Raw genomic sequence first — 15555 nt, forward strand, 5'->3', positions numbered from 1 at the left:
AGTGGCCTCATTGTAAAAAAGTAGTACGTATTCCCCTGTCCTCCTCTACCTCTACTTCCCTCCTGCCTGCGCTAAGCCTGTAATCATAGAAATCATTCATCTAGTAATAACGTCACCATCATTCCTCTCGTAGCAGCTCTCCTGTGGTCCATTACCTGCCCTCACTGGCATGCCTTTCTGCAGTGGCTCATGGTTCATGTCATTAGATAAATAATGTTTACCCTACTCGTACAGCACGCATTGTATTATTAGTAAAATGTAAAAATACTTTGTACTAGGAATGAATTTGTCTTTTGTTTATCCTCTTACATGCTATCCAGAAAGAACTGCTATAAAGGGTATGTTTTTACTATTTTATTGACAACAGTTGATAGGATCTGTCTAATAAAACTATTAGAAGGAAATTGTTTTTCATCTAGGATTGTTGGAGTGAATCTAAAAATGTTGCAGTCATTTCTTGAAACAGATGCCCAAAAATGTCCTTTAATTCTTTCTTTTACTGTTCTTATAATTGTTTTAAATTACAGCATGTATTAATACAATTCTTGAATATACCTTTTTAAAATGAGATATCCTCAAAAACTTTTACATTCACTGAGGGCCGAAAGATGTTCTCAAAAATTTCAAATAAATAAATTAATGAGATTTTCAAAAACATGGATATAACCTTTTAACTGCCTCTTGTACTGTTTGGTAGAGACAGATTTGTAGTTATTATAATATAAAGTTTTTTTGCTACCATGTTAACTGTTTTCTCAACCATTTGTTAAAAACATTCAATCTTGTTATTACTGTCCCAAGAACATGAAAAAATGCTGAATAAATAAATATTTACATAGCTTTTTTTTCTCAGTGTGATAATTAAAATGTTAACATACATGTAAGGTCTTTGTACATATGAGAAGCAAAAATTAAGCACACGTCAAAGTAAATGCATATAAACTAGAACTTTTTGATCGAGGGGAAGAATTGTGCATCTGGCCTTAAACAAGATTATATTTTGTATCCCTGACTTCCACCTTTACTTTTGATTTTCAGATTTACTGATTTATATGAGGAAGCACATACTGTTTTCTATAAGGGTTTGGGTCTCTAATCCAGTCTGTGTTTTTGCCCTTTCTGCAGGAGGAATGAACCCATAAGCAGGCCTCACTCCTGGCACTCAACCAAGTTCAATGAAAGCCAATCAGAGGCTGGCAAAACACAGTCTCCACCCACGGCAATCTGGCACACCAGATATGACGCAAGGTAACAGATCTGAGATCTTGAAGTTTCCCTCTAGTCTGACAGCTGGACACCAAGCCCCTTTAATTAACTTTATATATTATGTGCACTGTAAACCAAGACAAAAACACAAGTTTTTGAATTGTAATTAAACTCAAATGTTGCATCTTTAAAGTTGTGTTTAGCTTGATTTTACTCCTGTTGCTGCATTATCTGGTGTCCAAAAAACGTAAAATTGAGAGGATCTACATCTAATCAAATGGGCCTGAAATGAGCTGGTTAAGCTGTTTGATTGTAAACAGCAAGCTCTGGTACATTTCTACTTTAGAAGAACAAAAACAAGCTGCTGTTTACATTTTCTCACACTGTAATCTTCTTTAACCTCCAGCTCATCCGCAACTGATCTTTCAGCCAGCTGGGAGAAGACGAACCTGTGTAGAGTGTCTGACCAGTTCAGCTCCCTCGGCAGCATGGACAGCCTAGAGCATGTCTCACACTCATATCCTGCTGGCCAGCTGTCTCCTGCCAAGTCAAACAACAGTATGGAGCACCTCGGAGGAGGGAAGAGAGACTCGGCCTACAGCTCCTTTTCCACCAGCTCTAGCACTCCAGACTACACAATCTCTAAAAGCAATGCTGCCTCGACAGAGAACATGCTTTATAAAGTCAGCCAGTGGGATACAGGAGGAAAGCACAACAACGGCAGGAACGGTCAGAGTCTGGCTGCAGAGGGAGTCAGACAGGATGACAGGCTCACATACTTTCAGATGCCAGGAGTTAGCTCAGCCCACGACGGTCCACATGCTGAGGACTCCGCTGGCTGCCGCCATTCAACTTCAAGCAGAACCAGCTTTGGACCAGTGTGGAACGTCCCTGAGAAAAAGAAGACCACCTCACCATCTCCTCCCCCTCCTCCTCCACCTGCACGCAGCGATAGCTTTGCTGCAGCACGGGTTCACGAAAGAGGGCTGGTTACAGCACGTCCCGAAGGATCTGACTCGCACTCGGCCTCTAAGCCTTCCACTGAAACCCGACGCAGCCATAACATGTCCCCAAAGATTGACAGCGAAAGTGTTTACACTTCATCTGATAAATTCAGTCACGCCCAGTTCAGTTCCAATAAACAGCATTCCATCTCTAGCTGTGATGTTCAGCAAGTCCCACATGTTAGCCAGCCCTTCCATCAAAAACACCATAGTGACAAAAGCACTTTTTATCCTCAGCCCTGGACCACATCCTCAGCAAAGCCACAGAGTGTAGGTGGTTACTATAGCAGCTTACAGGAGCTGCCTACTAACGGCTCCACACCACACTTGAACCAGAAGCGGAACTTGAGCACCGCCTTGTCCTCCACAACCACTGACCAAAACACTGAGAGCAGTGGACATAGCCGATATTACTGCTTCACTACTTGTCAGCCCACAAAGCCCAACTCCCCGTCTTTCTCAGGAATACCAGAGGACAGGAAGAGTGTGTCAGGTGTGGATCTAACAGAGACTGGAAATGATTGGAGCTCTGTTAGCCCACAGACCGTCACTAAACTCAAATATCCTCTGACCCAACACTCCTCACACAGTAAAGATGGTAACATGTACAGCAAGCTCCAAGTAACTAATGTACCAGAAGACTCTGCACCAAAACCCAGCTCTAATGAAAGGGGAGGCCAGAAAGGACACAATACACAAATTTCAGAACCCTCACACATCAGTAATCCTCCAAACAGACCGTCTTTGCCACCTCAGCTCAGAGAATTGCCCCAAGACCTCAAACATAACAGCCAGTCAAGCAACAAGATCTGCCCCCAGGCGACGCCGATGCTTCATTCTCTCTCCATGGATGCTGCAGGCCTAGAGGAGTCCCCTGAAAGCAAGCAGATGATGCGCAGCAACCGATTTGCCACCACGCTAAGAAATGAAATCCAGATGAGGAGAGCAAAGTTGCAGAAAAGTAGAAGTGCAGCTGCTCTTCCTGGTGCAGAATGTGAGCCGGAGGAAGATCAAGATGTCAGGAACTCCACTGAAAGTTCCACCCCAACATCTGCAGATGGCTCTTTCTCCAACACCTATAAAGATCATTTGAAGGAAGCACAAGCAAGGGTGCTGATGGCTACCTCTTTCAGAAGAAAAGATCTAGAGCCTGTTTTACTCGAGCACTCCACCGCTGAGTCTCTGCCCAGCTACCAATCCTCAACACATGTTCACAAAGATGTGAACCCTCTGCCGACAGTCACAGAGTCAGTAGCAAGTAATTCAGGACTTTTCAGCGGCCATGTAACTCGCATTGGTGGCCGGAAGCGCTTCCCTGCAGAAAAGAAGGTTAGATCTTTCTCTGAACCAGACAAAATCCATCTTTTTGGGGTTAATGAATATGCAGCTCAAACCGAAACAGGAAACTCCTCTCTAGATCAGCAAAAACTCTTGAAAGAAATTGTGAAACCAGGATTCTTCAATCAAACATCCCTTCAAAGCCATACCAAGATCCAAGGCCAAGATCTTGCTGCTTGCAGTGCAACAGTAGACATACTGGAAGGCATCATGGGCAGTGAGTACACTGAGGACGCCCCTAGTGTTCCTTACGCTACGCAGTCCAGCCAAGATCAGCATAGATTGGGCACATTTGCTGAATATGAGGCAAGGTGGAATATACAGAGGAAACCTCCAGAGAAAAAAGCTTCTGGACGATACCGATCAGCTGACAACATACTGGATCCAGGATCAGAGGACAGAACCAAGAGCACCTGTTTTCATGAGAGATCGCGATCATCACCTTCAGCAGACATCTATGGCCAGGTGAGGCGCAAAAGTCTCAATGCCTTTAATCTCAGAAGCACTTAAACATTCTGTTGGAGTTATTAGATATTACAAGTCCATTAGGTTAGGTGATATTTGTTTGGTATAGTAAAAGTAATAGACATAAAGAAATAAAAAAACATGGAAAACCAAAAGTGTGTAGGTAGAAGCTAGCGTTCATATAGCACCTACCCATTAAAATATGAAAACATAGGACATTTAAATAAAAGAAAAAGATAAACAACAAAACATGATTTAGACACATCAATCACTACAAGAGCGACTTATAAATTCACTTCTAACATCCACAACTGGATTTTTTGGATTTCATTTTTTATGATAATTATTTTATCATTTTTGTACATAAAAAAAGACTTCAAAGTAGAGCTTGTTTTTAAGTGGTTAGATCAGCAGGTCCACAGTTTGACACAAGTGACAGATCTGCAATAAATAACTGCATTTTGTCCAGACTTGGGGGCTATTAAACAGATTATTTAATTATTTTTATCCCTCTTTTTAAAGAGTTTCTGGATACAGAATGCTAATTGGTTCTTATTTGCTTTTTACATGATTTAAATTGTGTTGTAATCTACTGAATCTCTTCATTTCAGTGTGGCTGAATAATGGATTTGTTGGTTCACAATATTTTTTTTTGTTATTGTTTTTATACTGTACAACTAAATATACAGTATATGACAAAGAGCTTTATGTGTGGATTTTGCATGTCCTCCTCGTGTATGCGTGGATCCTCTCAGGGTACTCTGGCTTTCTTCCACCATCCAAAGACATGCATGTTTTTCTGCTAGTTGCTGGGTTAGGCTCCAGCTATGCCGTGACCCCGAAGCGGTATAAAAAATCAATGAATGATGTATGTAAAAAAAATTGTTATTAGCTCTGCAGTTTCCAAGTATGATTCATTTTGTTTAGTAAAGAGATAATTTGTTGGCAACAAACAATTTTTAACTAACTCAAACTCATTTTCCTCTGCATCCAGAAGCTGCTTTAAGTTTTCCCCATTACACAAAAAAAGTTGTATCATCAGCAAATAAAATACACTTTGACTTTTGGGAAACAAAACATGAATCTTTAATAAACCAAGAGCAGAGTTGTAACTTGGTTTTAATAAGTTGCTAATGCATCAAACCTATCATCTCATTGCTGTCATCACTGAAGTAAAAGCAACAAAGGGAAAGGCCAAGTCAAATATTAATCCATATTTGTACTTGGTGACACACCCTCAGCTTAAGACAGCGGCGTTAGCTTGCTGATTCAGATTTTTTTTTCCCCCCAGCTGTGAGAAACTAGGAAGCTACAACATGAATTAGAAGAGATTAGAAGAAACAAAAAGAAAACGACACTAACTTTGGTCTTTGGCTGGAAGCCTTTCACGTTTGAATGTTTTTGCATAAGTGAGTCTGTGTTTGTTCAACCTCATTTACAGAAACTTCCAGTTCCTTCAAGAAAGTCTGACACAGTATATTCCCAGACGGAGAGTAAACCTGCTGGACCGCTCAGCCCTGACACCAGGTGAGTACATTTCATTTAATGGAAACACCGATGTCTATCAGAGAGTAATCGTTGTAGTTTTGTTGTTTATTTTGCTTTGCTTCTGAGCTTTATCAGTGAAAAGGGGGATAATCTTGTAGAGAAACACTGAAGTCTTTATTATCTGTGGAGGCGTAGCAGTGGCACTGCCTTGGTGCAGCTGTGACAACACAAGCCGTCTCTGTGGCTGCGCATTCTGTTGTTTCGTGGAGCCTAAGTGGTGTAGGCGAGGCTTCTGACCACGTCTATGACAGTTAGGAAGTATTTCTTCAACCCTCTACTGGAATGCAATGACGCCCCAAGTTCAAGGGGCCAGCCTGAAGGCATGACATTATCACCAATAAGATCTGTTTCTCTGCGTAATGACATTATTGTTCAGGACTGTGATGTGGCTCTTTAAAATGCAGTCTTGTGTGGCAAATCACTCTGGGACACACTGACATATCTTAATTTGAATAAAATGTCATGACAGTTTATTGGGTGGGTTGCTCTGAAATTTGCTTCAGACATTTAGTATTTTGTGACTTTTCTTATTAAATACCTGCAAAACTGACACAGCTACACTTTGTTTTGTGCTGTTTGGCATGTTGGCAAGGCAACATAGTAATGTTAGATGAAGAGGATTATATGGTTATATGAAAAGAAATTACACTCTGTTTCAGTTCTAAACATGATTTAATAAAAAATCATATGGTCTTAAAATTTCAGAAGTGCAACTTCACATGTGTGACAACACAGGGCATATTTCAGTGTATCATTTACTGAACAAAAAATTTAGGTAAAATGCAGAATAGTGTGGTAAATGTTCTTTTCTTGTCTTTTGGTCATTTTGAATTTCCTCCAAAACAACAACAGCAAAAACCAGTTAAATAAATATTGATCAATAATTTAATAAAATTTGAAGAGAACAAATTATTGACTGAAAGTGTATGCTGAAGTTATAGCCTATTACACACATCTTTACATACAATATATCCCAAATGGCTGTTCTCATGCTGCTAATCAAATGCACTTGTTTAATCGATAATCAGTAATTGCAGTCACCTCATTTTGGTGTCGGCTGGTTTCATTTATGTGTTACTACAATGCCAAGGAGAAAAGATATCAGAGTTAATCTTAGAGAAACAATATAAGTAATTTGGAGCCAGTTGGTGTGTTAAATCTTAAAGATTGCAACAGAAAAAGAAATAGACTTAACATGTTTGATTTGTTTATAAGGTTTGCAGGAGAAACCCTCTTTAAAAAGAACAAAGCAGCCTCTCACAGGTTTGCAAAAGCTGCATCTGAAAAAACTACATTGCCCTTTGGAAAGATTGTTGAAAAAGACCAAACCGGACATATTTGGTAATTATACACTGCAACATGTTAGGTGAAAACCAAACCCACCATATATGCACAAGCAACTCTTACCAACTGTCAAGCACGGTGGTGGAAGAATGATGATCTGAGCTTGTTCTGCAGCTACAGGACCTGGACACCTTGCAGTAATTTAGTCAACCATGTATTCCAACATATTGTGGAGTCAAATGTGAAGCCATCTGTTTAAGAGCCAAAACTTTGCTGAATCTGGTTCATACAACAGAATGACTCAAATTACTAAAGAGTCAAGGTACTGAAATGACTTAGTCAAAGTCCAGACCTTCAAATGCTGCACCAGGACTATAAGAGAGCCATAAATGCCCGCAAATCTCAAGGAAATGAAGGAACATTGTAGACTGGGCCAAAATTCCTCCACCATGATGCGAGAGACTGATAACCTGAATCATTTTCTGTATGAGGTTAAATGTGGTTGTGTTGAATCATGGTGTACTTGTGTAGTTTTTTATATGCTGCTGCTGCATGTTGCCTTAGGTTTTGTTGAATAATGACAGTTTAACAAAGCTTGTTGTTAGCATTTACCCTTATTTTAAGACTTGGTATGGACCAGATGATTTCATATGTTGTACTCCCTGTTTAACATGACTCTAGCTACTGAAAAGACTGAGGTTAGCATTTAGCTTAAATCACTGCTGTGCACCTTCAGAGGATCACAGAGCAGCTATCAGCCCTGTAGACGTGGCTTGTTTTTATTTTTGTACCTGAAGATGATGATGGTAAGGTGTAGTTTACTCTAACATGCTTATGTTCCATCATGATTTGTGGAAATATTTATTTCAGCTATGATTCGAATAGTTCCTATAAGCATGTTTAAATAACTTTCTCTATATCAAGTGGATCATTGACGTTGGATTAAACTGTTTTAACAAAGATGTCTTTCGGTAAAAGTTGTTGCTGTTGATATTTTTGTCATTTGTAAACGGTGACAGATTGTGATCATTCCTTGTTTCGAAATGCTGTCCTTTGGTTATATGTTTTATTTTCCTTCCATCCCTCAATTCAGTGGAAGCCAACTTTTTCCAGTCTTACATCAGGTATTTACAGAAAGATGTAGGTATTAACCAAGCAGAACATTTTAAACTCTTTGCAACACTCTTCATCTGTAAAGTGACGCATTAAAGATGTCTTGATGTTGGTAACCAGTTATTCAAGAGTCTTTGTGCATTATCTAAACTGTGTTAGGTGAAACTAATTGGGAGGTGTAGAGTAACCAATTCATTGTCTGAGCCACACCGTATGACTCTCACGTTTGCATTACAACAGCTCAGAGGATGTTATTGTCATTGAAAAGCCTGGGAGATGAGCTCCCCCACCCAGATAGTGATACTGATACAGGTGGAAAGCAGGCAGCTTCAGTCACACAGAGCTGGTAGACAGAGAGGACACCCACTTAAAACTCTGGCTTGTGGAAATGACTGGATTAAAACATCATGTAGGGTAAGTTGGCCTACACGTCCTTATCTGCTACAAATAAAAACAACCAAAAAATATATCTCATATTAAACAAAAAAGTATAATATAGTGGAATAACAGTGTTTAATTTACTGCAGTGAATGCTTTTCATCTTGACAATTTTATGACTTCCCTTCAAAATTATTACATTTGACATCAAAATATGTCATTGGTTGATGGACTACATCATAAAACTATACAGTAACTCGTATCCCCCCAGCTGGATATGGCATTAATCTCTCCGGCATCATGTTTCATGCTTCCACAAGATTCTCACACTGCACTGAGCTGAAGCTGAGGCTCGATGGAGGGTGTGAGCAGCAACAGTTGCTCATTGGGTAACTTGTTACAGCTTGTAAGGATCCCAATCGGGAGCTTTGAGTTGCGACGTTTGTCTGCCCACAAGTCATCGTGTTTTATCTTGTGACTGCAGAATCAATGGTGCCTTTAATCAAAGCTGCATGATTTAAGTGTTAAACGTCTTTGAGTGCTGCCTAACTAAATTTGTGCAGGAGGATGCATGGAGATGTAATCTGTGTGCAAGAAGCTCGTTATGCACACAAAACCGCCCGAATGGCTCCGTTAATGACAGCTCTTCACTGTGCTGAATGGTTAAATTACACTGAATGATGGAACACTTAAAGGTTTAAGTGTGTTTACATGAACATCACTATGGGCCTCTAATGACTCCCCAGACTTCCAATACCCAACGTCATCTCCAAAGATTTAAATTGTAAATATGATTCAGGCAGGAAAAAGTAATCTTGGCGTGCTCCTCTGCTCTGGAGGATTATTTATTCCTCTGTGCAGACTTTGTGGGAAGTGAAATATTCCTCTTCAGGCTGCCAGCTGAGCAGTTACCAGAAAAGAGCAGAGAGGGAGACGTGGGTTTTATCATAGTGGCATAATCATAGTGGCTGCTGGAGATCCACAGTGTATTATTTGAATGAGCTGCAGATGATAGTCCCCACTGCCTGGCTGTGTAATTAAAAGCTTTCAATTGTATTCCTCAGGTTCTCTGACAGTGCTCCAGGTGACTGCAAAGTGCAAGAAAAGCCAGCAGAGTTTGAAAATTACCCTGCGACACCCACTCCACCCATGACAGGAGCCAATCCCGACTGCACACAGAGAGCTGCTCCTGGCACTGTGAACCACAGACCCAAGTCGTTTTCTCAGAGTCTCACTGAGCCCAGCCCCTCTCAGCCTGTAGACCACAATCACGCAGAGCTGCCGTCTGGACCGAGGTGGAAGCCCTCTGTGCTAGAGAAGCCTCCCCCTACCACATGTTGGGAGGTTAACTCCCACGAATCCCTCACCAGTTCCCAGAGGGAAGCCTTTGGCCAGTTTTCCCTTAAGATTGAACCTAACTCAGCTTTTTACCCCACCCACTCTGGAAAGGGAGACTCCGAGCAGGGCAAGGGACTTGTGGAGAAAGGACAAGGGGCAGTACATCATTTGTCAGTATCCAATCCTCAGCCTCCCTCCTCTCCCCCAGCTTCCTCCTACAGACCTTTAGGGCTGTCCAGCATGGAGGGGCAACGCTCACCCTCTCCACAGTTTTCCCCACAGAGACTCAGCGACAGGCCTCCAGTCTCCCTTCAGGATGAGGAATCAAACAGGTAAAGCTTTTCTTTATTCACATGTGCTACTGTTTTGCTTCGAGTATCAATACAGTTCATGTAGCTCCTGTGTCTTTATAGCACATGTACAAAGATCTTATTGAGAGTTAAGTGCCTCTTTAGAATCAACATGTGAGTACTATCAAGCTGTGGTGAGTTAGAGAGATTCTCTGCATTTTTACTGAAGCCACTGGCAGTTCAGGGATAATTCTCCTAAATGCTGGAAATGTAAAATGTTATTGCTAAAGCCCCAAACATGAATCTCTTTGTTCATTTTCGTAATTCCAAACAAATTGATATCATCTGTTGTGAACTTAAGACTGTGCAGAAGGATTATTGCCCTTAGCTGAAACTAAAGGGATGGGAGGAGTCCAGATGTCTTGGATGTTCCAGCACACACTGGGCATGGAAAAAATCTTAGTTGCCATCATGCAGTAAAAGCTTGAAATCAAGGCATGGCTGGAATGACTGCAACTTGATATTTTCTTCTTCCTGAGGAAAACGTTTTTATAAGTGTCTCTTTCTGTGTGCTTCTTGATGTTTTAAGGATGGAGCGTGTGATAGAAAACCAGAATTCTACAGTAAGAAAGGTTCCTATCAGGATTGTCCACTTAGAAGGAAACGCAGAGAAGGAGAATTATCCGTTATTGCACCAAAGTGACCTCCATCCCGTTGAAGCTGAAGGTCATGGCCTGACCAGGCTCGGCAGTCTGGGAACTGCTGGGCAGGACTCAGTCTTCTGCGCATTCACCCGGCAGAAGGAGCCCGACAATACCCCAGATACTCAGACACAGCAAATGCCTGAGAGAGACGCCTACATGATTGCTGTGGTAGATCAGTCGAGCTGCAAGAGTCCACAGCCCACAGATGAGCGCAGCAGCAACCGGGCAGCTGTAACCACTGAGGAGGAGGACCAGAAGAGAGAGGAGCTGGCCCGGGACATCATGGGAAAGGATAAGTCACTGGCTGATATTCTGGATCAGCGCAAGATGAAGACTACAATGGATTTGATGGAGGGTATTTTCCCTCAGGGGGAGCAGCTGTTGGAAGGAGCTCACCAGCGCAGGAAGGTGCAGACCAAACAGCCAAACTCGCGGCCTGTTGAGGAGAGGTAAGCCTCATGCAGCTTCCATGCAAGATGCAAACAATAGGCTTCATTATATGAGAAATTAACCCTTGTAGGTCGCTTTAGTTTACTACTCTTTCAGATCATTAGGGGACAAAAAAGTCCTCTTCCAAAAACTTAAATAAAACATCTGTAAAAGTAAAAGATCTTACTTAAATCCACTTTTCTTCTCAGATATCTCAACTTAAATCCCAATCAAAGCTGCAACATATGTAATTATTCAAAGTATTTGAACCCTTTAAATGCCAATTTAATAAGGATTTTAAATGTATGAAGTTTTAAATATACTAGTAATTAGTATAAAAAAAATAAAAAAATTTTACCTTTAAATAAAATCTCCCTAACATGTATTATAAGGATAATAACTAATTTTATGAGTCTTTCCTTTTTTTCATGAAAACAGTGACATCATTTAACATTAATATTGTTAAAATATTACGAATAATTACATATTTGATGTTTTTAATTTGGTTTGAAGCTGGTTCAGGTCCTGTTTAGACGATCAGATTTATTTTGTTATGACTGGCAGCTCTGAATCTGATATGTCTTTAGTTCCCCTAGGGGTCAGTTCTAGGACCTCTTCTGTTCACCTTCTAAATGTTCCCTTTGGGTCATTTATCACAGCTATGCAGACGACACATTACTTTATGTTTCTGTCACTAGACGACTGCATCCCATTAGACTGTCAGTGTCTAGGGCAAATAAACACCTGGATGAGACAGAATTTTCTACAACTAAATGAACACAATACTGAGATTATTCTGTTTGGTAGCAAAGAGAAGAGGGTCAGAATTAGACAACACCTGAAGACTCAGGCTCTTAAAATCACCGACCAAGTTCATGACCTGGAGTGTAGACTCAGATCTGACTTTCAGCAGCCACACCAAAGCTGCTTTTTACCGATTTAAAACCATCCACAAAATTAAACATTTTGTATCCCAGAAAGACCAGGAGAAACTCATCCATGCATTCATCTCCAGTAAACTGGATCACTGTAATGGTCTTTTAACAGGACTTCCCAAAAAGAGCATTAAACATCTGCAGCTCATCCAGATGCTGCTGCTCAAGTTTAAGCAGGACTAAGACTTCTCAACACATGACACCAGTTTTAACATCTTGACACTGGTTTCCAGTCAGTCACAGGATGGATTTTAAAACGCTGCTAATAGTTTACAAGTCACAGAATCCATCTGTAAATGTTCAGAGATTATAAACCTAGCAAGGCTCGTAGATTCAAGCACTCAGGTCAGCTAGTCCAGTCCAGAATCCAGACCAGACTAAACATTTAGCATTTAGCTGTTATGCTGCAAACAAGTTGAACAAACTGCCAGTGGAAAAACAGTGGAAAAGAATATTAATCTATAAAGATTTTTGAGCAGTTTTAAAAGGGGGCATTTTCATTATCTAATGACCTGAAAGGGTAATAGATTTGTCCCGGGTGTCTTGCTGACCTTTAAGAAAATTTTAAATGAGAAGTTCCTGAAGAGAAATATTTCTTACAAAAAAAAAAAAAATCAACTCAAAATGGTGGCCAAAACTTCAGGGAAAATTTACCTGAAAGAACAACAAAAAAACTTCCTAGAAGGATTAAATCATCAATATAACCTCAAATTAAATCTAGATATTAATCCAGAGAGCCATTTTTATCAAGTTTTTTTCAGGTTTGTAATCGTTTTCAGAAACAGTATTATTCAAATTATTTGTATTTCAGGGAAAAAGAGGACAGCATGGCAGCAGCTGTCACCATGGTGACCAGTTCTACATATTACAGCACATCTGCTCCCAAAGCCGAACTCCTCATCAAGATGAAGGACATGCAGGAACAGAATGAGGAGGAAGACTCTGAGGATGAGCTGGACATCGATTTGGCCAACAAGAAGGTACCAAAGACTCATTCATGATTCATGCCTGTGGGTATAATTTGAAGTTTATTTATTTAGCCTAATTCTGTTTTTGTGCGTTGTGTTTTTCTGCAGCAAGAGCTTATCGACAGCCTCAGCAAGAAGCTCCAGGTGTTGCGAGAAGCACGGGAGAGCCTTCAGGAGGACATCCTGGACAACAATGCCCTGGGAGACGAAGTGGAGGTCCGAGTCCAGCAGGTCTGCAAACCCAACGAGCTGGACAAGTTCAGGATGTTTGTCGGGGATTTGGACAAGGTGGTGAGCCTGCTGCTGTCCCTCTCGGGTCGTCTGGCCAGAGTGGAAAACGCCCTCAATAGTCTGGAGGAGGATGCTACTCCTGAGGAGAGGGTGAGCAAACCACTGAAAACTCTTTAGTCTTTCCTCTCAAAGTCATATACATATATTTATTTATTTTTATTTTTCTTCAGCGTACATTGATTGAAAAGAGGAAGCTGTTAATTCGACAGCACGAGGATGCAAAGGAGCTGAAGGAGAACCTGGACCGCCGGGAGAATGTGGTTTATGACATCCTGGCTAACTACCTTCCAGAGGAGAGCCTTACAGACTATGAGCACTTTGTGAAGATGAAGTCTGCGCTCATCATCGAGCAGCGCAAGCTTGAGGACAAAATCAAACTGGGCGAGGAGCAGCTGAAATGTCTGATGGACAGCCTGCCTATTGAACAGAGGCTGGTCTTGTGAAAACAGTCGATACTGGTCGGACAGGAATGACCGGAACTGAATGGAAAAATTTTTGCGGCCACTAAGTTGCACTTAACCCTGTGGCCAGCAGAGGGAGACAAAGATCAGATCCTGTAGACAGAACGTCTGTCTGAGACCAGGGGATTTTTTTAACATTAAGAGCATGTCATACACATCACGTTTTTGTTTGTTTGTTTTTATAACTGGATTAAAATGTTAGCGCCACTTGGACTGAAAGTAACTCCTTTTTTGAAAGATGCTGCTTTTTGTAGCATTGACCAACCACTATCTAATGTTTTGAATGCCAGTTTTGCTTTGTTATGTTGCTTTTTTTTTTTTTTTTAGTAATTTATTTTAGCCTTTTGGATCCACACAGAAGGGGACAGTATATTGTTATGAGCTGAAATGAGTAATCATGCTACCTGATGCTGTGTGCTACATGCTAGCAAGCTTATCCATCATGTTTTCTATTTTCTTCTGTAACCTTTATCACATACATGATCTGTAAAATCCAAATATTTCAGTCTACTCAACTCAAATCAACCTCCCACTGATATACACACTGATATCTTTTTCATGAGGGATTTTTACCTTCTTCCCTCTTTGACCAAACATTTCTTCTGTAATAAAAACAAATTAGAGGTATGTGGGTGAAGCAGGCACGTTAACATTTCCATCAAGAAAAGGTGAACCGATGTTTAACTTCTTCTTGACGAGGCCCATTTTTTCTGTCTCCTGTCAGAAATGACATACCCAAAATAAACTAAGTATATCTTCACAACTAAAAGGACTTTGCCCTTGTTTGAATTAAACCATGAAGGTCCTGCTAGTTGAAGACGAAGCAGGATTTATAGTGAAGTATTCCCTTCTCCTATCATAAACAGTCTTGGGTTTCACTTCTTTCTGGATCCTCATGGTGTTTCTACGATGAATTTAGAGGCTATCTCTCCATCCTCCTGACTGACCATTGATACAGGTGTCCATCGTCAACATCGACTGATGGCTTCCTGAGACATTTACTTGCATAACACCTCTATTAAAACATCCCTAAACCTGCTCAGGTTCACTTTATTAGTTTCTATTTTTGCACAGTTCCTCATCAGACATTTCTTTACTAATTCCTAGATTAATTGAGCTGCTATCCTCTGGTTTTTACTGAAAGTAAGGTTTTATTGTAGGAGATAATCATTTACATTATCTGCTGTGTTCCATGTGAATTTACTCTGACACAACTTGCAAAGTTGCTGAGCACGCCTAAAAGTAAGGCTCCCCCGAAAACCCTGGTGTAAAAAGCTCACAGCACACAAATAAACAATGCTGTCCCCGGTGCAGAAGAAAACAGAACAACTCACCTGCGCTGTTTGGAAGATTTAACTATTAATTTAAATAAATGAATAAACACAACCCTGAAAATTTAATGCTGTTCTTTTCAAGAAACATCAGGAACCTTATTGAAAAATTAAATGTAACCTGAAAGATGACCATTTTTAAGGCTCCCCCTCAAATTATTCGCTGAATGTCTTTAGAGAAGCTCCTCTGCCTTTCAGGGGAGCCGAGCTCCCCTTAGCTCCCCGTAATTCAAACCCTGCATATCTTCATTCTGACACTTCTGTAGGAATCTCAGATGTCACAGCTTACTGTTGAGACCAAGATTATACATACAGACCTTGTAGTTAGGAGGAAAGACCATTTATTTTGGCTATGTCATTTCAGACAGGAGGCAGGAAAAATGGACATTGTGAAGAACATTTTTAATTTCTCTTAACCGAAGAAGTACTTCTCATTCAAACTCCAATAAAATCCTCATTTGAGGTGAATCAG

At 40.6% G+C, this 15555-nt stretch overlaps 1 protein-coding gene across 2 annotated transcripts in view; it reads left to right on the forward strand.

Annotated features, from left to right (window-relative positions):
* Positions 1 to 14288, forward strand: part of shroom2a (shroom family member 2a) — a 43738-nt gene extending 29450 nt beyond the window's left edge. Inside the window, exons 5-13 of one of the 2 annotated variants that reach the window (XM_042005583.1) lie at positions 321 to 338; positions 1126 to 1248; positions 1613 to 4013; positions 5455 to 5540; positions 9401 to 10006; positions 10554 to 11117; positions 12844 to 13012; positions 13109 to 13381; positions 13462 to 14288. In XM_042005583.1, the coding sequence (XP_041861517.1) occupies positions 321 to 338; positions 1126 to 1248; positions 1613 to 4013; positions 5455 to 5540; positions 9401 to 10006; positions 10554 to 11117; positions 12844 to 13012; positions 13109 to 13381; positions 13462 to 13734 (4513 nt within the window). In that variant the 3' untranslated portion in view covers positions 13735 to 14288. The remainder of the gene's footprint in view (positions 1 to 320; positions 339 to 1125; positions 1249 to 1612; positions 4014 to 5454; positions 5541 to 9400; positions 10007 to 10553; positions 11118 to 12843; positions 13013 to 13108; positions 13382 to 13461) is intronic. The other variant, XM_042005584.1, reaches the window with a different exon arrangement.
* The last annotated feature ends 1267 nt before the right edge of the window (positions 14289 to 15555 follow it).

The sequence above is a fragment of the Melanotaenia boesemani genome, chromosome 14, assembly GCF_017639745.1.
Source record: "Melanotaenia boesemani isolate fMelBoe1 chromosome 14, fMelBoe1.pri, whole genome shotgun sequence".
Taxonomy (NCBI): domain Eukaryota; kingdom Metazoa; phylum Chordata; class Actinopteri; order Atheriniformes; family Melanotaeniidae; genus Melanotaenia; species Melanotaenia boesemani.